This window comes from Neopelma chrysocephalum, unplaced genomic scaffold (genome assembly GCF_003984885.1).
Source record: "Neopelma chrysocephalum unplaced genomic scaffold, ASM398488v2 Primary Assembly neopelma1_76, whole genome shotgun sequence".
Classification (NCBI taxonomy): Eukaryota; Metazoa; Chordata; class Aves; order Passeriformes; family Pipridae; genus Neopelma; species Neopelma chrysocephalum.
In genome coordinates this window covers 14,808,094-14,832,674 of record NW_020897737.1, presented here as the reverse complement: position 1 = coordinate 14,832,674, position 24,581 = coordinate 14,808,094, and the positions used below count along the sequence as shown (strand labels likewise).

The 24,581-nt window shown below is 43.6% G+C and overlaps 1 protein-coding gene across 3 annotated transcripts in view; it reads right to left on the bottom strand.

Annotated features, from left to right (window-relative positions):
* DSCAM (DS cell adhesion molecule) overlaps window positions 1-11,620 on the bottom strand; it is a 442,671-nt gene extending 431,051 nt beyond the window's left edge. For all 3 annotated transcript variants that reach the window (XM_027689234.1, XM_027689235.1, XM_027689236.1), the window contains exon 1: window positions 11,545-11,620. In XM_027689234.1, coding sequence (XP_027545035.1) covers window positions 11,545-11,587 — 43 coding nt within the window. In that variant the 5' untranslated portion in view covers window positions 11,588-11,620. The remainder of the gene's footprint in view (window positions 1-11,544) is intronic.
* Between the last annotated feature and the right edge of the window lie 12,961 nt (window positions 11,621-24,581).

The following is a 24,581-nucleotide window of genomic DNA, read 5'->3' as shown; positions in this document are numbered from 1 at the left end:
CTTCTTACAGAGCTATTACTAATAATCCTTTCAGCTTCTCAGAATGACTGTACATTGATAAAATAAGGTAACCAGTTACAGCACAGGGTTTGTCCACACTGGGCACCTTCACTGTGCAGAGTCTGGGAACTCTCAAGAGAGCAGCAACCCTCCACTGCAGGTGATGATTCCAGAACACATCCCAGCAACAAAGAGCTGAATATCACTTTAAAGCATTGTCACACTTTTAATAAGTGATGGATGAACTAATAGTAGAATCATAAAATGGTTTGGGTTAGAAGGGACCTTAAAGATCATCTAGTTCCAATCCTCTGCCTCGGACACCTTCCACTAGAGCAGAGTGTCCAGAGCCTCAATTAAAAGGCAATAAATTTATTTCTCACTGACATAAAGGTAGAACTACCACACTGCAGCATTCCTGCCTCGAGGAGAGAGATCATATACCAGCATACATGGAGTCCACTTAATTAAAAAGTAAAAGTAATTCCATTAAAATTTAAAAAGTTATGGATTTTCAAATGCGTTGCTTGTTTAAAACATCTAGTTTTAAATTCCTGCTTGCCTCCTTTCCAAGCAACAACTTAAAAGCAAGGTCAGCACATTTTGCATCACCTCTCAAAAACTGCAATATGGCAAAGTGAGAGGGGAGTGACAGAGCTGGTGACACTGCTTGAGACTGCACCGTGCTTAGATATAGGCTGGAACACAAGACAATGACAACCAGCTTCCCAAAGTGATCCCTAAATCCCTCTTCTCTCCCTTCCCTCTGAGAGGGCAGCAGTCCTGAGCCAAATGGCAGCATCCCCTGCTGCAATCACGAGTGCAGCTCCCCCAGATCTTCCACTTGTAAGAGTACCAGCACTGTGCCATGTCATAATGCCTTCATTTTCCACTTGGAAGCTATTTAATACATGCTACTTATTTTATTTAAAATTTTCTGAGCACGAGGCCAAATGCACTTGCCTTAGGAAATGCCAGAGCTGAGATGCTCAGCCGACCTTAACCCCTACACCAATTATTCCAATGTTTATCCACACCAGGGACTGAAAGCAGCAGAAACAATGTGGGGAAGAAGAGTAACTGCATTACATGGTGGGCAAACAAGGCTGTTATCTTTGAACACAGGCAAGAGAGAAACACAATTTATTGACACCAAAAGTTCTCAAAAATTCTTGAAATTAGGTAGCAGTCAGACTACCATTATTTAGCAAAATGTTTTTAAAAAAACCTCATTAACTCCTTTTGCCATTACTAAAAGTCAGCATTATGCTCTTCTATAGAAATCCATTTTGAGACGTGGTAGCAATACTGTAATTGCTTTTATCCACTAGAGAGTAACTTTTGAACTTAATAAATATGCACTGAACTGCTACAGCAAGAGTGTCTTCAGACAGGCATTTCTTTTCCCCTGCATTGGCTTCATGTGTGCCAGTGGTAGGATATTCCAAAGGCCTCCAGCTCAGTCACTAGTGGGACAAACACAGCTTGAGCACATGTAGCACTTTAACAGGACAGTCACATCTCTCTGCAGTCACCCTGCTCCTTCTCAAGCATGAGTGCACTAGATAAAGGCAAAAAACAGGGAAGAAAGGAAGGCACTTGTACAAGATTTTTGCTCTAGACCAGGATAGAAAAGCTAAACCTAAACCGTTCTTTCTTCCCCAGGAAAAAAAAAAACAAACAACAAAAGAAGCATTCCCTGCTCCAGGCTGTGTTCCCACCCTAACTGTTCAGTCTTCCTCAGGACTTGCTGAGCAAGCAGCTCTCCAATGTGATGTAGAGACAATGTAGAGCTGTCCTCCAGTGGGGAACTGGAGACATCCTCCTCCAGCCAGCAGTGCCCTCAGGAGAACACATCCAGAGCTGGGTGTTCAGGCACATGCGCTGAGCAGCCCCCGCTGCACCAAACCTGCCACTTCCAGCTCCCAACAGCTGAACAGCAAATCACCACTGCCAGTGCCTCTCTGGAAGCCTGACAGCTCAGCCTCTATTCCTGAGGATTAATTATCTCCCTCCTGCCCAATAAAGGAGCTCAGCTCCTTCCTCCTTCGCTCAAACCAGGGACTTGCACATCCTGCCCTACAGCAGCACTGACATTCACAGGATCGCTTTCCATCCTTGATCCGCCCCACACTCCCCCCAAATCTGTTTGCCTCAGGGAAGAGCTTTTAGGGACAGAAGAAATACTTTTCCTACCAAAATACTTATAAATAGCTAAGAATAATAGGGAGAGGAGGGGTTGTAGGCCTCGAACTAAGCCTATATCGGAGATGGAATAGCAAGAGCAGACAAAAATGGGAGAAAAATCAGAATGCAGGCAGTGAAGGGCAAGGGCAGTTGGGAGTTTGAGCACCCCCTCCTTAGGCACAGCAGGATCCATGGAGAGCACCAGCTTCCTCCCTGGGACAGATTAGCAGCCAAGAACACAGTGATGGGGACCAGCACTGGGCAGTCCCAAAGCCACGTGCTGTTTTGTTCCCCACCTCACAGGGGAACAAGCTCAGGTTTGCCCTCCCCACTGCAAACTTGGAGCCAAGGCCTGAGAGTCCTTCACCATAAACTGTCCAGCTCAAACTTTGCCTTCAGAGACTGCCCTCCTACTGTCCCACAGGGATTCATGCTTTTTGAATGCCCTGCCCTCCTTCTTCTTATACCTTGCGATGTTGTCTGGGTACCCACTTAGTTTCAAGATCACCCTTTTTACCCCTTTACCCTCCACACTAAAAATCCAGTTCATACTCCTATCCCTCCCTCTCCCCTAAGCATTCATTTTCCACTTTATATATATATTTTTACAAAAAGCTGAGACCACAAAGCCTCAGCCACATTTGACACAACAAAAAACCTGGTCAGCATTGCCCATCACTCAGTTCCCATAGTTAGATGAACCTTGCTCTGTATTCTTCTCATCTTTTCCCTTGAAATGCTTAAAATCTGATTTCTAGAGCCCCTGCACAACAGGGCTGTGGAAAAGGTTGTCATTGTGGAAGAGAAACCTTCAGGTCACACAATAAAACCAGGAAGATACAAACGAAAGCTTCCTAAATATATACAGCTAAAAGCATGAACTAGTAAAATGCAAATACTACTCTAGACATCTGAAAATCTCTTAACAATGAAAAAAAAACCTCTACACTGGATCTCTACAGACATATCTAGAGAACTTGTACTTTACTGACAGTTTCCAAAATTGCTTCCTTCATATCATGACTTAGCAAATGCTTCGCTTTGTGCTTCACAACTGCAGTTTCAACACAAAATATGGTTGACCTGCCTAGAAATAATGTGTGAACTGGCTTTTAAACTGCCCCACTGAAAAGTCACCTAATGGGAGGAAAAAACTCAGCTGGAGGATGTGTAGTGTGTGCAGGACCTTCTGGATGGTGAATGACAGGAGGGTTTTTTCTGCTTAAGTTGAGGTCTCCCTAAAGCCTGGTTTGCTTGAATGACGTTTTTTTCCATCAAGATCCCGTTCCAGGGACACCACAATCTGCTTTTCATAACAAAAAGGACTTTGTCAAGGACTTCCTCTGTCCTTAGCTCAAGCCAGAAGCAGACTTACAGTGTGTCACATGCCCACCTCTTAATTATCAAGGGACTGACTTTATGCATTCACAGTATTTTTCTGAGTCAGGGCCAAAATTCCTGATGATACTCATCCAGAAAACCCCAAAGACTTCAGAAGGTAATACCATAAAGCAAAAACAAACGAACAGACCCCAACACACCATGATTTCTGACAGAACAACAGTTGCAGAAGAGAATTTAGGAATAGCCAGAGCTTACAATTCATGCATCAACCTTTCCATGGTCTGGGAAAAAGCAACCAACCAGCATTTTGTGCACTCAAATCCTGCCATGTGATTTGTGGAGTCCAGTACACGCTGTAACAACAACATATGGGTTCCTCCAAGCCTGCACATTTCAGCATCCCAGCAATTCTTCTCGGCTAAAACAAGAGCCAGCTTAACCAAGAGCCACTGTCAAAGGTTGACATTTGTTATTTGAACTCCACACTAACAACTAAACCTCTGGAAAACTCTACTGAACAACAGCTTATTATCAGGGAGACACCTCTTAAGAACAGAACAGGAAACAAACCTTTCCACCAAGCCCCTTAATTCTGTGGCACCTATAAAATGGAGCCATTGAGGGCTGGCACTCTGCAAATCTGAGAGACAAACACCCTTAGTGTGCAGGCTCAGCATAAGCCACTCAATTTGCAAAACCACATGAGAGGATTTCACGCCAACAGATATTTATATAGACAGAGCAACCCTACAATCTTATCTATAGAATCACTATGAGTAGATTATGGAGATAGGCAACTATTTGTAGCTGCAGTGCCACATAATTATATTCCAGTTTATTGAAATATCCCCGGTCATCTCGAGAATCATGTTTCTGATATCCTTAAAACACTGGAGGGCTCCCCAAAATTACTCAAAAAAAATTAAAAAAAAGATGACAGAAAGTAACTGAGAATAATTTTTAGCCTACTGCAAACATAAATGTTAAGACACAGATCTTCTGCATGGGATTACCGTGTAATTAATTGGGAGAAAATAGCATCAGAATAGTCAGACAGCAAAGCAAGTGCCAAATTCTCCATACACAGTAGTTTTTAAGCAATTATAAGCTATACAGATTCACATATATATATATATATCACACAGAATCTGCTGTGTTGGAAGTGACCCACAAGGATCACCAAGTCCAACCCTTAGCCCTGCACAAGACAATTGCCAAGAGTGCCTGAGAGTACCATTGCATTTGCATGTAGAAATATATATATGTTTTAAAACCTCAGAAAGAACTGCATCCCAGATTTACATGTACGTGCATTTCTGTGTAGAAATGTACATATATATATTAAAATCTCAAAAGGAACTGTATCCCTGACAAAAGAGCTACATGAGCAGGACGGTCAGTCTCCAGCTCACAGAGTGTCATGGACATAGAGGCAAAAAATTCCTCAGGTGATCCTTGTCTGTGCTTTGGTACGTGCCACGTCGATGGGTAGCAGAATGTCATTTCCAGATGTGCTCTTGGGCTGCCCCATGGCCCCATATCCTGCATTTCTGCAGGCTCTGTCCTTCTGGAAGCTTCGGCAGAGGCGCATCAGTGATGCAGCTCGGGTCGCCGGGCTGATCTCTCCCTCAATTATGAGGAAGCTCCAGGGAGGCTGGTGTTTAGGATGGAGGTGACTCTCTTTCTCAAAGCCTTTGCACATAAAAATGGCTTTCTATAAATAGGATTGCTGGCTCACTCTTAAGTCTTACTCCCTGCCTTCTAAGTAAAAATAGCTTAAATAGGGATGCTGGGAAGACTTGCTAATCTCTGTCAGCCTGTCTGTCCATCCCTTTGCCTTTCTTTCTTTCCTCAGAACATATCATAACATTGCCCACAGCACTATGAAAGGCATATATTTATGTACCCTAGTTTCTCTTTTTCTGATGAGTAATTCAATGCCCTGATGGGAAAAAAATACTTATGAGGTAATAAGGATTTTTTTTTGTGAATGGCAGTATCAAAAGACAAGCAATGACAAGAAAAGCTCACAGTGCTAACAAGTGCCTGAGGAATCAGGGGCTTGTTCTTAAAGGTATTCTCTTCAGTGCTCTGAAATATTGGGCTGTGAAAGGCTTTTATTGTGAAGTATCTCCCATATTATGTTTTATTTTTGAAAACACCAATTGTTTGATGAAATCCTTACAAGGGACAGGGAGGTGAACACTGAGAAGATATGTTATTCTTCACAAGAAACCCTAATTTGAAATCTTAATTTCATTGATTTCATATCAGTTTAATTGGAAATAAAGCACTGATTAAATAAGATTGTGAAATATCTCAAACTATATTGTGAAACAAGTAATTTAACTGTAGACACCTACACATTCACCTTGAAATAATTAAGTATTCTGACCTACAGATTTATGTTGCTTAAATGGGTTTTTGTAGGATGTTTAGAATATCAATGACTCAAAAGGAGTAACATCAAAAAAAAAAAGTATGTTAGAATAATTAAGGTGAATATAATGTTTTTTCTGCCTCCCTCAGCTTTTAAAGTAGAAGATGGAATTAGTCTTTCCTACTGCAAGTCTGTAAGACTCCTAGACCAAGAGATTGATAAATGGCAGCAAATAAAATCAAAGACTAAATGAGTGCTATGTTCAAACAGGCCTTGATCCTACCCACACCTTGTTAACCAGAGTAAACTTTAAGGGTAAAGGAAAAAACTCCATCTATTTTGCTCCTCAGTCCACTACCCAAAAAGATGTTTAGTTTTGTTGCTTTCTGCTTTTTTTATCACTTCAATATTTACTAAATAAAGGAGATTATTTACCCATCCCAAACAACTCCCTCACCTAAGAGAGCAGCATATTTGTTAAGACACTTATCCAGGCAAAAATAAAAACTGAAGGCCCAACCTGAGCCCAGCTGCTCCCATGACCAGAGGCTCACGAGCTGGAGGAACTTTCTGGATGAGCTGCTCATCAAAACCCATGAGATTTTCCCAAATAATTCAAATTATCAGTATATTACATGACAACAGTTTACTAGAGAACAAACAACATTAAAACCAGCTTCTAAACTTTTCCAGATGCGGCAGCACTGCGGAGATGCCACTGAAATACACCCTGAATCCTGTGTTGAGTTTTGAGCCCCCCATGACAAGGAAGACATTGAGGAGCTGGAGCGTGTGCAGGGAAGGGAAATGGAGCTGGGGAAGGGCCTGCAGCACAGGTCTTATGAGGGAGCTGGGGGGGCTCAGCCTGGAGAAAAGGAGGCTCAGGGGGAACCTTCTCACTCTCTACAACTCCCTGAAAGGAGGTTGTAGCCAGGTGGTGGTCGGACTCTTCCCAAAATGTAACAAGGGATAGGATGAGAGGAAATGGCCTGAAGTTGCACCAGGGGAGGTTTAGATTGGATATTAGGAAAAATATCTTCATGGAAAAGATTGTCCAGCCTTGGAAAAGGCTGCCCAGGGAAGTAGTGGAGTCACCTTCCCTAGAGGTATTTAAAAGACCTGCAGATGTGGTACCTGGGGACACGGTTTAGTGGTGAAATTGGCAGTGCTGGGTTAACATTTGGACTCTGTGATCTGAAAGGTCTTTTCCAACCTAAACAATTCCATGATCGTATAAAAAAAAAAAAAAGAGCTGTAATAAAACCCTACTTAACAGGGTTTATGGGTTTGTTTTTACCATTCCTGGAAAACAACTTCTCTTTAAACACTACCACAAACACCTTCATTGTCACACGCGTCTGACATTCGGTGCTGTGGAAAGAAGGCGCAGCATCCACCAGTTAAAAAGTTTAGTGAGCACTGATAGAAAAAACACGGACAAAATGCCTCCCTGGGCTCTGTGTGCTCCCACAGCTTTTCAGAATCGTTGTGACTCGTGTGGTTTGCTGCCCACTAGTGTCGTGTGTCACCAGGCAGGAGGCACAGCACATTTCCCACTCCGCGGGGAGGAAACCCCACCGGCCATCCCCAAAACCTGGGGTTGGATCAGTGCACCCCGAGCAGAGGAGAAACACACCTTTAGAAACAGATCTAGATATTTCCAACACACTGACTGCCCAGCAATAACAATTTTTCTCTATTTGGCACTTGGTGATTAATTAATAGCTATTCATAGCTCAAGCAACACCAGATTAAAAACACCATCAGCTGTACTGCCATCCACAAACACACACCAAGCTGAATGCTTTCTGCACATACATTAAACTTTCTAAGGTAAATTTGGTCACACAATTCCACATCAGCTATGTACCTATCACAGTACATTTCTACAAAGAGAGTCCTTTGCTTTTTTCCTCAAATGTTTCATCCCCAACACTGAGAGTCACCATTTTCTTTGGAGAGTGTCATTAGCACCACCATAGCTTTTGCTACTCATTCTCCAGCCCAGCCCCTGCTCTCAGTGCAGTGTGATCCTTCTCAGCCTTCTAATATGCTGCTAAAACCCATATTGATAGATATACAGCAGGGAAAGGATTCAAACAGGAAATCATTTTAATGGAAATTTATTTTTAGTGTCATCTGTGCTGTACTGGGTGCCTCCCGATGCTCAATTGATTTCAGCAGAGCATCCATGGACAACAGGCATATAAGAAATGCAGCCAGAGAGAAGCCTGCAGATGGGTTCAGCATACCTACAGCAGGGACTGAATGATGCTGAGAGATACTCGTTTCTGAAAACAGCAGCCTAATTCTGAACTAGCTTGATCACTGTAATTACAATGAAGAGCCAGGATTTTGAAGGAGGCCATTCTCCCCTCACAGCCTCCCCTGCCTTCTCCCTCCTCCTCTCACAGCAATTAGTGAAATGCCCCCTCACTAATTATGACCAGTAGACTTCTGCTGTTCATTTGAAATGCTCCCTCCTGGAACACTTAGGTGTAGTAACACAGAAGGTAGTGCAGGTAGAGTAACCCTGAAGGTAACTCAAAAGCATTGCTCAGGATTATAACTGCATGACTCAGGCTTTCAAGGTAGTGAATTCAGCTGCAGAGCTCCCACTGATGTCTATATCATCCCACGCACCCTCTAAGGCTGCAATGAATTTATGGATAATAGTTACCTGTATTTTTAAGGAACTTACAGCAATGAGAGCTTAGAGCCTTCACAAAATATATAAACTCTAGCCAGGTATTCGGGGAGGTTTTGTTTCAGGCTTCTGAAGTACTAATTGGATGTAACAGCGTGTCAGTATTTTATTGTCCCCAGAAGGAAGCTATTTCACAAACATAAAGCCTACTCAGTGACACTGCTCATATCTAATTTGACAAAATGTATTTGTGCTGAGAGACCGTAGGGAAACATGGGGGCCAACCTTGCTATTGTTATTCACATGGTTTCCATTATCTTCAACAGAAAATTAGCCCAAGATCACAACTGCAGTTAAACCCATAGCATGGGATTGTTCTTCAAGCTATTCCTCCCCTCAAAAAAAAAAAAATCTAAACCAAGACCAACATGAATGATCTTACACATTTTAAAGTTAAATTAGAATGAGATGTAACACATAGTTGAAAACTACTTATACATGTGCTTGTGTTTTAAGCAAATGTAGCTTGGCTCCATAAGGGGTTCAGAAATGGCAATGGCAGAAGCCAAGTAGAAACCTGCCCCCCCCAACAGATAAAGCCATAAAAGAATAGTGCCTGTCACACAATGGAGTTCAGACACAGTTATAGACAGAAAAATGAAAATAAATGTGTACATGACATATCTATTTATATATGCAGTCATTCCCTTCAAAGAGATACATATCTGATATGACATTGCATTACAATCTGAAGTCCTTTAACAATATTATTCCCTGACTCTTGACTGTAATATAATGGTCCTAATAAGTGCTACTAATAAACAAACCCATGTTATTGAATCTCAACATGAAGGTACGTGCTGTTTTCAAAAAAAATTCCTCTAAAAAGACCTTAAAAACATGCATTTTGACATCAAGTATGATGCCAAAAACAAACACACTTTTTAAGTTGCAAATAATCGTTGAACCACCCACTATAGGTTTTTGCAATGCTTTCATCTTAGAATATTGCTATACACAAAAACATTTAATTTTAGTCCTCCAAGAGTCACAAATGTACAGATGTTGCCATGTGGCAGCACAGAATCCATGCAAATGCATCCATCATGTACACATTATACTGTTGTATTTTTGGGATACAAATTCAGGTTTGACTGTGATCCAAAAACACATGGAAACTGAAAGTGAAATTACTACTGACTTCATAGATCAAGGAATAAATGAAAGTGATTTTCATAGTATTTCAACCTCATAAAGCAAAAATTACTCTGTTCTTCCAAAACCCCTGGAATGAGGACTAACTAGGTTAGAACATGAATTTATAGCATCGGTACAGTAGGAAAAAAATTCATGTTTTTTCTTTTTTTTAAAAAAAAAGTATAAGATTTATGGAAAGAAATGGGGTTCTTTGCTATGCAAATCGAGTTCTAAATAAACAGCACTGGTCAGAGCACACACTTTCAGGCTGATTCTTTCTGTCTTACAAGCAGCAAATCTCTCCCTCCAAGGTATCTGGCTGAAGAGGTTGGAGAGAAAAGCACAGTGCTGCCTGTCATAAATAAATAAATAAATAAATAAATAGATGGATAATTTCTTAATGTTAGAACTTGTTGCAGATGTCTCACTGCTAAAAGAAATTCCAAAATTTTGAAGTTTATAGTCTGGGATTTTTCAATCCTTTTGCATTCCGTGGCACGCAGAACGCGAAAATGTTTTAAGATCGCTCTAAATACCCACTTAAGATTCACCTCCCAATTTCTGACCTACCCAGCTATTCACACTGGACTAGCCATGCCTGTCAATGTGTTTTCTCATCCAGTGTATCCTTAAGAAGATGTGAAGGCACCCTCATCCAGCATTCATTCCTCACCCTCTGCCAGAGGTTCAATTATTTCTATCTTCCAGGAAAATCTTACACTTTGCCCTGTGCTCCTCTCTCATTCAGTCAATACAAGAAACATTCTTTCTATTCTACCAGCTTTGCCCATTTGGAAAACCGTGTGTTTAATCTTTCTGATTTATGTGTCAGAATGTAAAGCATTACAGCCAACGTTACATTCTCAAATCTGAGAAAAGGAGGCAATGCAATAGAATAGCTGGAACCCCAGCATAATTTGTTTTCTGTCCTTAAAACTGCAGTGCTAACGTGCATTTTACTAAAACTTAAGCAATTTAAGCATATTTTCATATATGCCATGGTTTGCCATCACATATATCTAAATGTTCCAGAATACCCCCCATCCACTACTAAAAACACCCAGAAACTGCAATTAACGTTTGTCAATCAAAGAGTTGGCAGAATGAAGAAGGGGGAAGAAAAAAAAAAAAGGAAAGAAAAAAGAAGAAAAAGAACAGATTTACCCTTATTCTATCCTCACTCTAATATCCTCTTCCTAACTTTATAATTGACTGAAAGTCTTCAACATTTCCAGATGATGTAATGCTTATCCGTGCATATTTTTACATAAATGAGTGAGGAAAAAAAAATTTCAGAGCAGGTACCTTTACGGTGAAATGATGAAAGTGAAGTAAATTTAAAATATAACTTCTTAAATATATAGAGAAAAAAACTGTAAGGTGAAAGCAGAGGGCGACTTAAAAAGAAAAACGTAAAAGGAAGCAATATCTCAATGCGACCGCTTAGGATGAAAGCCCTTCAAATTATCCCCGTGTACTCTGACGGATTTATACGGCACTTGGCGAAATTCTGTACTTTTCCAGATGAGAAAGAAAAGAGAAGAAAAAGCGCTTCTCTCCCTGCTCTCTCCGAGCACCGCGGTGTTCCGAGGGAGGCAGACGCCGAGGGACGCGGCTGGTGACGGGGCTGTCACTTCGCGAGGTGAGCGAGTTTAAACGATCTCACACCGCCAGCGCGACGCTTTTTTTTAAACACAAAAGGCACCGCCGCGACCCGCTCCCCTTCCCGGCCGGCAGGAGGGGAAGGATGAGGGAGAAGGGAAAAAGGTGCCCGCGGCGGGGGGCTCACCATGCGAGATGCTGTGGAGCAAGGCGACGGCCAACATCCACATGCCCCCGCCGCTCCCCCGCTCCCCGCTCCGGGCTCGCCCTCGCCCGCCGCGCCCACGGCCGGGCCGGAGCTGCCAGGCAGCGCGCACCGGGTCCGGCCGCCGCCGCCGCCGCCTCCTCCTCCTCCTCCTCCTCCTCCTCCTCCTCCTCCTCCTCCTCCTCCACCACCACCTCCTCCTCCTCCTTCTCCACCTCCTCCTCCTCCTCCTCCTCCCTCGGCTGGTGGCTGCTCGGAGCCTGCGGGGCCGCTCGTCCGCCCAGCGAGCGCTCAGCCCCGCCTGCAGCCCCGCGGCTCCGCCGACACTCGCCCGGCGCTCGGGCGGGGGAAGAGGCGGCCGGCGGCGGGGGCGGGAGGCGGGTGCGCGGCGCCCAGGTGTGTCCTTGGCTCGGGGAGGCGCCCGCAGGGCGGCGGGGGCAGGGCCACAGGTGACAAAATCCTCCGGCGCGGACACACGAGCATCCCCGGCGGCGGCGACCGGCCCCGAGCCGCGGCGAGCCGGCTCCTCGCACGGCTCCTCACACGGCTCCTCACACGGCTCCCCTCGGCCCGGCGGCAGGCGGGCGGGCAGGCGGGCACATCTTCCTTTGCCCCTTCTCTCTTGCCTTCTCTCCTCGCTTGCCTCGCTCTCCGGCGGCTCGGAGCGCTCTGAGCCCGCCGCTCACCTCCCCTGCCTGCCGGCGCGGCGGAGGGCAGCGCTAACCCCAGCCCTCCGCAGTCTTAAAGCACCACCGGGTCCGCACAGTGGAAAAACCCAAGACCAATAGAAGAAGGCAGCAGAATATCCCTGCCTCTCAATAGTTGGCTGAACTGCGGCCGTTTGGCATCGGCTGAGTTGTATATGACTAATGTGTTGACAAGTCGTGTAGGGGGGACTGGAGGAGGGGGCCCTTCTAGAAGGTCACAGCCCAGACAGGCGAGCACATCAAATAATTGACTGGGAGTCTGTGCAAAACTGAACGAAAGCACATATATATATACACACACACACATATTTTGCAGTGCTTACACGGATCCAGATACTATTTGGTCTTTCATCTGCGTCTTTTTCTGTGGTAAAGAAATTCTTTTCCCCCTGTAGTGAAAGAGTAAATTACAGCCTCTCTAACTAAAAGCAATTTCTGCGTCTATTCTTTCTTCACATCTATGATGTGAAGGTTGGTCTAAAAAGGAGAAGAAAAAAAATAAAAAGAAAAGAAAAAAGGGAAAAATATTAAATGAAGACAGCTGAAAAAAATCAATATTTTGAAATACATAACAGCATTAGGGCAACTCTGAATTTAAGCTGTAAGATGAAAAGCAAACACAACAAAGCAATAAGGAATCTCAACCTGCAGAATCCCCAGTGTGTTACCAACAGGATGACTTCACATTTGGGAGATGACTTTTTTCTTAAAAAATGCTGTATAACACCACGCTGCCAACACCCTGCCTTGTGCTCTGCAATGAAACCCAAAGAAAGGACGTCCCCCAAAAAGACACTGGGATGAACACGAGCAGAAAGCTCAGCAACAGAACTGGACAGGGAGGAATATCTATTTGGAGACATTTTTAAAGCCATACAGGGCAGGTGATAATGCCCTCCCAGAGTGTTGTATAAGGCCCTTCATTCTAATTCTTGAGAAAATCAGGCTCTCAGCTGAAGCACAGTGAAAGCCATCGTGCAGGAACTGAGTTCCCTGCATCCCATTTGAGCTGGGCTATCAGCCAGGAGGGACTGAAGCCCTGAAGTGAGAGTAGGAGAGATGAGACCAGTGTTGGGCAGGGACTCATGGTTGACCTTAAGAAAAAGATGTGGGTAACCAGGAAAGCTGCTCAGGGGAAAATAGAATCTGATGCTGTTAAACAAAAGTTAAAGAGAGAAGTACAAATGTCTTGGGGGAGAATAAATTAAAAAAAAAAAAAAAGGAAAGAAAAAGGAGAGAAATTTGGGTTTCTTTGGAGTGAAGTTCTGTTAAAAATAACAATACTTTAATCTCTGTTTAGAAGAGAGCTAGTGACTGGCAGAAACGTTTAAGTCTAGATTCAAGAGCATTTTGGAGAAGTTCATGACAGATTTGTTCAGGCAGCTCTTTCAGGATTGCTGTTTTTCCCTGTTTGAAGCCCAAAACATGTTTGGGACTTAAGAGATACAATGCTCTACCACATAGAATAAATATACCGTTGTCTTATACCTCTCTACCTCCTTTACTCATCTACATAACTCTGGTAGCCCCTGGCAAATTTCAGCTTCCCGTAGAGCAGTCTCAAGCAAGTTTCTGTGCCTTTCAGTTAATTTAAAACAACAACAACAGCTGCAAACTAGAAAAGTAAGACTTTAATTTGTTCTTCTGCGCACCAAAAGGCAAAGGGACCAACTTTCAGCAGGTATATAATATTTTTTAGCAGCAGCCAGCCAACCAGGCAGTGTAATCAATGTCCTGAGCTGGGTTTAAGGAGGGAGGGGGGAAGACAGGATGCAATTTTGCATTAAAACAGGGTTCACTGGTTCTGCTGCTCAGAAAATAACTTGACTGAAACCTAAATGAAACAATCTGTCAAAGTGCAGAAAGAAGACTATATGATAACTTCAACACAGAGTACATGAAATCAGTCAGAATGCTATTTTTCAAGTCTGAAAAATCAAGCATGATCAGGCTTCAACTGCAATCAAGGCTAGTTAAGGTCATGAACCAAGGAGAATCCCCATTTATGCTTTTTTGTTGCTCTTTGTTCGATTTAAAGAGAATGTCCTAGATTAAGTGGCTGGAAATTACTTAATTCTCCCAAAACCAAATTTAGTCATTTTCCAGAAAGATATCTCAATTAGACTTTGCACATAATTATATCTTCTCTGAAAAAAAAATCTTATGGAATTATTAAATTAATTGTGATTAAGGGTAGAATATCTAAAAATAGTCTAAATTTAAGTGCTTAAACCGGGTTTAGGTCTTGTACTGGTTGACTGTATCAGGTTGACCATCCTTGCTTTCTGCAGTTATCACATAAACTTTGTGAGGAACATCTCTTGAAGTTAACAGAGATATGGCAACAGTGCCCATCAGCTCATGATCACCCTAAAAGTATCTCAGACACCCAGCATTTCACATTATCCTGCAGGAAGCACGAGGGGAAGACTTCTGGATTAGGACCTCACTGAATGCACATGAGCCATCTGACTCCAATGGATATCCAGAACATCAATATACCTTCTAAGAGTTCTGGCCACACATATTCCAGTTCTCCCCTGAGCCACCAGCATGAAGCACATCCAGAAAGACCCCCAGCATGAACAGTCTGGCAACAAGCTTTCAGCTGAGCAGAGAGCTCAACAGAAATCCACGGAAAGGGTTAAATGTTGAGGTTGCAAACCAATTTTCCAGTGCATCCAAGTCATAGTCTCATATTAGGTGAGCAGACACACACAGGAATAACCACAGCAGACCAACAGACCAAGTAAAATCTGCCTTGTGAAAAGATGACTTTGTGAAAATTAAGTAGGTTACAATGATCCAAGTGGCTGTTTCACGTTCCCATATTGGAAGATGATGTACCTGGTCTCTAACTTCTGTAGCCAGTCTTGCAGGAAAATTCTTTTTTTTTTTTTTCAAAGAAAAAGATAAAATTGCCTGTCTGCAATAAAACTGCATTGATTGGGACTTTAAAAAAAACAAAAGAATCTTCCAAGGAGAGGCCGGGCTGGGAGCAGCAGGAGTAATTGGTTCTATTCAGATCATGGATGGTTTCATAGGCTTTGGGCTTTAGGGAACTCGGTCAAATATCTGCCATTGAAGCACTCAGCTATTCAAACACAGCCCTTCATTGTCATTCAGGACGCAAAAAAACCCCCTCATTTGCAATTTCAGCTTTGAAAATGGTTTTAAAAGTACCTGGAGGAGGAAAGAATGGGAGGGAAGCAGAGAGGAAGTGAAAAGAAAGCATGGGGAGAGAGGAAGTTCTCAAGAGTCAGAAGACCTGGAGGAGGGGGGTGAAAATAATAAAAAATGAACATGCATGAAATCAGAATCTAAATGGCTGATCAGCCCAGTGTCTGGAAGAGATGATACCTTGGCTCAGCCATCCCTCAGTTTCTAAATCATTCTGTCTCTCCTCATTATTGACCTCGTTCCCTGACTGTAGTCTACATTACTATGTTCTTGCAGAGCAGTTATTTGAAAGGAAAATATTAGTTATTAGTTTGTAGATAAGATAAGGATAACCACTGGGAGCTATCAACTAAGTAAACTGACTTCAGTTCTACATTTATTCATAATTTTCATTTTAATGAGATTTAACAATGTTTTCAGTTCTACTGAGAAAGGAGTTGTAGTCCCAGTCAGCTTAAAAACAAAAACCAAAGCAAGAAGCATATTACCCTGAGATAACACTAAAGCAAGAAAACCTGGAGTATTTCAGTGAGCAATTTTTTCCCCTTTTTTAATGAAAACATGCAAAGATGTGTCATGCAAAGGATTTGTGAATATTTGGCTGAAATACAGTCCAAAGCATTTAAATCTCAGTCTTCTGAACCAAATATTTTCCATCTTCTTTCCTATTCACATCTATTTTAAAGCTGAAGATGGCAAGTTGGAGCCACTCTCCCCCAGATTTTCAGGTAAACTGAAGTCCTGTCACTGCACCCAAAATAAAGGAAGATAATCTCAAAGAGCAATAAAGGGACCAGGGGTTAAGAAGGGAAGAGGAGCAGAAGTGGGAAAGCTTTTTAGTAGCTTCCATCGGTCTGGAAACAGGAGAATCAAAAGCCTTGTGAGAACAGGTTTTCCTCAGAAGACTTCATGCCCGATTTGATACCGGAAAGATTCAGATAAATGTTGAATGCTTGTCAAAACCAATCGCTAAACCTTCTGATATTCACTGGCTACCAAGCTTAATGCTTATATCTATAAGCTCACAGTCAGCCATTTTTATCAGGGCAAGCTGCAAAAATTAAATATTTGCCATGAGACACTTAAGAATTGCAAAGGAATTTCTCGTTCTCTAAGTACCATTAAGAAGATATCTGTTGAAAAGCTCTGTTTGTTACTGTGAAGCTGGGAATACTCGGGAGGGAGAAACAAAATCTTAGCATCTGAGTGCAACTACTTGTTAAAGCATCTATGCTGCTGGTACCTATGTAGTCCACCCAAAAAATACAAGGGAATAAGTACAGTTTGCTTCCTATACTTCATCTGAAACCACTGACTACTCCAAGCTGATAATGTGCAAGAATATTGTTATCTGGCAAAAAAATGTGCTCTCTCGCATGACCTGTTCTTACAGTATACACACAATTAGCCATTCAGTCTTGATATGCTCATGAATTAAAGCAGCAGCTTTCAAAACACTCTAGATGGCTTAATACACACTGAGCTTTAAACCAGAAAATTGAGATTTTTTTTTTCTCCCTGCCTGGAGTTACTCTTTTCTCGTGCAGCTCATTCCCGGGGTTCCAAGTAACATCTGGAATATGTGAAAAAGCAAACTTACCCCATTAGGTGGTTCTGTGAGCACAAAAGAGTGGAAAAAAAGAATTTCCTCTGGATATTTGGTCAGAAGACTCAAGACCTAAGTCAGATGTCTGTTACTTTTTCCAGTTCTTCCAAGAAGTTGGAGTGGGATTAGTCTTTCCCTCTCCTCTGCCCGGGTGAATGTTTATACACTTACACAAATATTAAAGCAATGACTTAATTATGTTGTGCTTACACCCAACAAACAAATGGATTGAAAATGGACAGCAGGTTCAAAAGTTATTAGAGAGAAAGAGGAGAGGAGCTGACAAAGATGTTTCTTAGAAAACCATGCTAGAGTAAGGCATGGAAAAATCCAGTCTGTGGGAAGGATGTTAAAGCCCCGTGTATGATTCATGTTTTCTTGAGAGAAAACCAGATTTCTCTATTTAAAGTAACATCATCAAAACATAGGGCAGTGATTTTTTTTTTTTTTTTGGTGGTGTAGACTTCTTTTTGCGTTGCACCTTGCAAACAAACAGAGAAGGTAAGATTCTTGCTGCTGAAAGAACAGTAAACTAAAGGAAAAATATTTCCGTTCAGAAGGGAGAAGCCAGAAGAAATTTTTTTTTTTAAATTTTCACATCTTCATACAAACAAGTTTGTTCCTGACATAGAAAAGGGGAAGGGGAGGAGGGGGGACATGTGAAATAGCTAAAGATGAAGGCGGGGGACACGGCACAGAACATATCAGACAACTGTCTTGGGTGAAAATCTGGGCTTGCAGAAGGGCAGAAAGGTTTCTCTTGGTGCTAATTGGTTCTCACAAGAGAAAGTGGCATAACATGACATACAAGCATTGTGGCACTGAAGATATATCCATTTAAAAGTCTCCAAAAAAAGATTAACTAAACCCCTCTGTGTGTCTCATGTATGTGCAAAGACAAGACATTAAAGACTACAGCATTAAATGATTGTAATGCCAAGGTATTATGGAATTATTTACATATACTGAAATCATAGGCATAGCTGTGCCACACAGCACATATCATAATGTTACAGCATGAAAGGGCTGATTCAAGAGCCCTATTTCATTTCTAAATCTGATTTTCCATTATTTGGATTAGAAGTTAGAGCCTTTTAACAAGACATCTAGGACCACTCTGGATTTGGATGTGGGCATGTATATATACTCATAACTGCTTCTTATTAAGAAGTAGTGTTGGGAAAAAGGAAATTTGAAGGAATATCACCACTTCAACAAGCCTTTAAAAAAAAAAAATTAATGATGGTTTCAAACCTCTGCAGACCTGTCTTTAATAATTGTTACAGTGCAATCCATTAAGTGCTGTAATTATGTGGGAAGAAGGTTATCCCTGGTCCTGAGCCAAAGTCTGATTTCTATTACCTGCCCAGGATGCCAGTGGCTTACACAGAATAGCAACCACACAAACAAAAGAAGAATTGAGCTATTGGGAACCAATACCCCCCTGACCAGAGTCAATACACGGGAGGCACCAGAAGAGCAGAGCTGGCCATGCCCAAGGCGATGCACAGAATCCTCAGGTGGCTCCCACGTGCTTCCAAGCACTGATGAAGAGACAGTATCTCTGCTTGCAGATTGCTGGGAGCTCGTGAGAACATGGCTCTTCCAACCCCGGTGCAGAGGAGGGGGCCAGAGGGGAGCAGCAGCACCGCAGAGCAGCGGTGGAGCAAGGATGCAGGGTTGCCAAGCAACAGCCAACCACGGGAGGGGGGAGTTAAAATGGGGAAGGGAAACAGATATAAATTGTATTTGCTCCTGTGGGGCCACAGTAGCCCTTCCATCTGCTTCTCCTCCTGCTTCCATTGAGCTATGGGTGTGGATTCCACGAGGGGATTTGGCCACAAGAGTGTCTTGCGTCATGAGCTCCAGTCGGCTCCTCCAGGAGGTTGCAAGAGGGAGAACCGTAAGAAATACTTTCTTTGCCAACTTGTTGTCATGGATAATACAGCAGGAACAGCAGCAGGCTGCCGTGGGTTCTCCACACAGCTTGCCCCAAGACTCAGGAATACAAAGTCAAGCCAGACCTTCGCCCTTCACACGTCTGCATCAGTGACGTTCCTCCTGGTGCACCCTCGTTTGCCTCAGAGACACACACAAAGTACAGGAGATACTTCTACCTTCATACCATACAGACTTTCTATGTGACAAGTGGAGCCTGTGTATTATTTCCACACAAAGTTCTTGTTTCTATTCTGTGAGACCGTAAACATCTGATGAAGTAGAGGAAAAGACCTTGGCAAAATGTTTAGGCAAGAGCCTAAAAGCTTTTTAACCTTCAGCTACTCTGGTAAGGAGGGACCAGTTGGAGAGGGGATGGAATATACAAAAATAGAGACTCCTGACAGCTCATGGGACTGGAACATACATGCTGGAAAGACTTTTATAAAGGCTGACCTCAGAGATCCCAAGCCTCTCTCTGCAAAGACAGCCTACCACTAACCCCACTCCCCATGGCCATTCCCCACATCACAGCTTTCACCAAACCTGGCTCCTGGTTCCACATGCAAAGCTTTCTGGTGCCCTGCCTCTTACTTGGTGCAACTCAATGTTTTCAAGTCCACTCACAAAAAAAAAAAAATCTATTTCTGATCCCCCTCTTTTGTTGACCCTTTCTTGTCTGCCCACACTTGATACCCATTATCTCAGCTCACCAACAAACTGTGTGCTTACACACCACTGCACAAATAATTTTGTCTCCATAATGCGTTTTCTACAACCTATCATTGCTTACAATTACAGAGGAAGGAGACAGAAAACTATGGAGGAAATTGCATTTGCATTTACTTTTGAGTACAGAACATAAGTTTTACCAATGCAAATTGTTCACAGGTAAGATGGAGACATCCTTTGTGCCTTTCAGGTCATGGAGTCACCCAGAGAAATGCAAAAGGTTGTAGAGCAGACAGTTCTCTTTCTTTCATCCAGGTACCTGTGCCTGCTTTAATAGTCAAAAGGCAGGAGTAAGCACATTTAAGAGATGATTTCTCCCATCCTACAGTGATTGTCCAAGGTAAAACAGAAAACGCACCCCGGAAGCCTCTGTTCCTCTCTTTCTCCATGTATTATGTGGAGAAGCTCCAGTGAATTGCACCATAAACACTTTAAATTAAGCGAGATGAGCAATGTCCACAGCAGCCAACTGTTGCTGAGTTTTTAAACAGCAGCAAGCCCACAGGCAGGATTTGAAGGCAGCTAATGGAGATCTTGCTTTTGGGGGACAAAATTCTTATACAAGAGCAGAAAATACTTGACTGTAAGTTTGGCAAACAAGTGGAAATTCATATGCTGGTTGGAGATGGAAAAGGACTCCAAGTACTTGATGGGAGAAGTTTGGTAGGGCTGTGTTATGGAGGACTTCAGCAGCAGAGGAGAATAACCTGTGATAGAGAAACAATGGGATATCCTGTCCAGTGAAGGGTTTCGCCTTAAAATGAAAGGCTGGGTAAACATGAATGGCAGCAGCACATTGGACTGGGATTAAAGGAGAAAAATCAAAATTGCCTTGTCATCACCTGTGACAACACATCTGGAGCACTGTGCACCAGCTCTGGGCTCCTCAGACCAAGGAAGACACAGACATACTGGGGTGAGTTTAGTGAAGGATCACAAAGACAGTTAAGAAATTGGAGAATCCAATGCATGAGGAAAGGCTGAGAGAGGTGTGACTGTTTAGTCTGGAGAAGAGAAGGCTCAGGAGGATCAAAAATCCTGGATAGGATGGTGTAAAGAAGCTGTAGCCTGACTCTTCTCAGTGGTATTCAGTGAACAGACAAGAGGCAACAGACACAAATAGAAACCAAGCAGCCCTATTTTAAAAGATTTTTTTAATATAGGTATGTATATATATAAATAAAATGTGTTTACTTTCATGATGAGGGTGGTCTAACACTGGTACAGGTATCCCAGAGAGTTTATGGAGTGTCCATCCTTGGAGTTATTCAAAATTTGACAGGACACAGTCCTGCTGTGGTCGTTGGCTCTGCTTTGGGCAGCAGGGCTGGTGTAGATCTCCCAAGGTCAACCTCTTGGATCTGTAGCAAAACCACTGACACCATTCTCCATGGAGAAGCTGATCTGGGTCCAACACAGACTGGTGCTGTGGTACTTCTTGTTCATTTCCTTGGGAATTGTTTTGTGAGTTTGGTTGGGGTTTTAATTTTTTTTTTTTTTAATATAGCCACCTGTCAAAAGCGATCTCTTCACCACCAACACTTATTTTTAGATAATGGTGGTTCATTTAACAAGCCTGCATTTACTAACCATTACCACAGTTGGGTTTTCTCTGAGATTAAGTGCTCATAAAGTGACTGCTACTAAGTAAACAGCATCAATATCATCTGTGCAAGAGACAAAATGGGCAAGTAAAAAGAGCTCACCTGCTTTTCCTGGAGAGGACTGTGCTTCAGTGGAGTGGGAAGTAGGTTGTAAATGCATTTTCTCCACTATTCTGGAACAGTTCTTCCAGAACCATAAACAAAACAAACCCCCACATGCCACCCCACACCTCAGCCCACTGAGGGGCTGTGCAGGCCACAGTCCTGTGGAGAGGAGGACTTTAGTTCTTGGCACTGGGCACAGAATGCCAGGGTTTGTCTCCAGAGCAATCAGGGATGCACGTTTCATACATCCTGTCTCATACACAGTTATCACATCCTTGCTGATTCATCTCTTCCTTGAGCATACTGTTTCCTCTCTCCCCACCTTATATTCCTCTCACACAGAATTCCTTCCTGCTTCTGTCACTCCTGTTGTGGATATCTGGAGCCTGTCTGTTCCTGCTATCTCTTTCTTTGAAATGATGTGACCACAACACAATGGGCTTTAAGCATTTTTTAGCTGAAGGTTAAGCCTGAAATCTCAAAAAGATACACCTGTCTTGCATAACATCTCCTGTCTTTCCTGCACAGCAATGTTGAGAGAATAACTTCTTGCTGTTTTGGTCTCCCTGCTATTGCCAGAGACATGGATATAGAAATATAAAATTACAGTTAATTTCTTACAAGTCAATAAATGGCTCAAGAAGATATTCTATCAAAATAGGTTTATTTTAAAAAATAACCCAAAGAATATGCTGGATGCTGAATTACTGAACTGTACTAACTTTCATATCTAGGTATAAGTTTAAGACTGATCAAAAAGTTAATTGGCAGAATACATCCCTTTTGAAAAAAGCCAGATTCAGTATGTTTGAAACATTCTGCCATATAAGTTCAAAATTTCAATACAGTTTCTTGACTGGAATCTTCAAATGACAACAACTGTTAAAGAATAAGATAAACCACAGCAATTTAAGGGATTTTTCCATATTAAGTTTGGGGTTTCTGTGAGTTTAGAACTGAAATTATAGCATGTTAGCATTTGTCATTGAATTAAATTTCTGTCTTTCAAATAGTTTTAATACACATATCAAAACCTTCACTCTAAGGACGGGTTTTCTAATTTTTTCTGTATTTAGATTTTCTTCCAGATACATATGAAAAGAAGTCTGGTGACCTCACTTTAAGCCCGTGGCACAGACAAATCTCTGCACTCGGAGTTTTCCAAAGTGATCAGCAGCTGTTTCAGGTCGTGACTGATGGGAGTTGGCAAAGCTTTGTGGGAAAATGGCAAAATGCCTACATGTATACGTCCAGCTCAAGCGTTACAGTCTTCTCACATAAGTAACAATCAGATTCCCCTAAACAACCTTTACAAGATGGGGGGGAGGTGATGGGGGATTGGCGAGATCTCATTTGTCTTCAGCAGTTAATACTAACTCAAGAAGTCAATACTTCCTAATCATGAAACAGAATTTCCCCCCGTGCCTTGGAAGTCTGCCCCAATGATTTCTTGTACCCAATACCCTTCCACGAGCGCAAAAACCTATTTCTGAATTCAGTTTCTTGGAAGATACGTTTATATAAGGATTAATAAGAAACCGTTAGAGCCCAGCAGCAATAACACACACACAGCTACCACGTATAACCTTTCCAATACGTAGGAGACAAACTAACAGTACAAACTAAGACCTCCCAAATACTATATACGTTAGTTTTCTTTCCTTTGCAAGGCGGCAAATGACAGATGTTCCAGAAGAACACGTCCTTTTGCCAAATGGGGAGGGCAGGAGGAACGGGAGGATGACAGGGGAAGAAGATGTCCTTAGTGCCTCCCGCTCCCCCCCCCGCGCAGGTTGCTCTGATGTTTGCAGAGATGCCGCTCGCTCGCGGGCTGTCACTTTGCTGGGTAAGCGAGTTTAAACGCTCGCAGGGCGAGCCCAAAGCCAGCGCGACGCGTCCAACCCCGACAGGCACCGCCGCGACCCGCTTCCCCCTTCCCGGGGAGGGCGAGGATGGGCAGGAGGGAAAAAGGTGCCCGCGGCGGGGGGCTCACCATGCGAGATGCTGTGGAGCAAGGCGACGGCCAACATCCACATGCCCCCGCCGCTCCCCCGCTCGCCCTCTCCTCCTCCTCCTCCTCCTCCCTCGGCTGGTGGCTGCTCGGAGCCTGCGGGGCCGCTCGTCCGCCCAGCGAGCGCTCAGCCCCGCCTGCAGCCCCGCGGCTCCGCCGACACTCGCCCGGCGCTCGGGCGGGGGAAGAGGCGGCCGGCGGCGGGGGCGGGAGGCGGGTGCGCGGCGCCCAGGTGTGTCCTTGGCTCGGGGAGGCGCCCGCAGGGCGGCGGGGGCAGGGCCACAGGTGACAAAATCCTCCGGCGCGGACACACGAGCATCCCCGGCGGCGGCGGCGACCGGCCCCGAGCCGCGGCGAGCCGGCTCCTCACACGGCTCCTCACACGGCTCCCCTCGGCCCGGCGGCAGGCGGGCGGGCAGGCGGGCACATCTTCCTTTGCCCCCTTCTCTCTTGCCTTCTCTGCTCGCTTGCCTCGCTCTCCGGCGGCTCGGAGCGCTCTGAGCCCGCCGCTCACCTCCCCTGCCTGCCGGCGCGGCGGAGGGCAGCGCTAACCCCAGCCCTCCGCAGTCTTAAAGCACCACCGGGTCCGCGCAGCGGGAGAGGAGAGGAGGGAAAGCAACACCGAAAGAAACCAGTTGTTGTGATGTGCGCTGCGATGTAACAATATCAGTACGTGCACAGAAAGTGCTCTCTTCGTCGTGATCAGCACATTCCGGGTGGCACTCTGGAGGAAACAGTGGGAAGATTAGCTTAGACTACACGTAAAACAGTGTTTACTTCTTTTAAAGGACGTTTGATCAGTCATACAAAATTGTATGTGTTATACTGTATTCCAGCTACTGATCTTTCTCACTTGCAATATCCCTGCTGAGCTGTAAATACTTCAGTGAATGGAAGAGCTTGATTTTCTGCTGTAAGTCAAACAGAGGGTGTTGGAGCTGTCCAGAGTGTAGTATTTTCTCCTAGACTGGTGACAGCACTAGTTAGGCTTGAGATCCAAACCACAGATCCTAGACCCAGATCAAACAGACATTTAGTGCATTCTCTGCATGGGAAAAGTGAAACATCTTCTCTTTAGTTGCTCACACAGATAAGCAGCAGGGCAAGACACTAAACATTATTTTCCCTGGATGGCA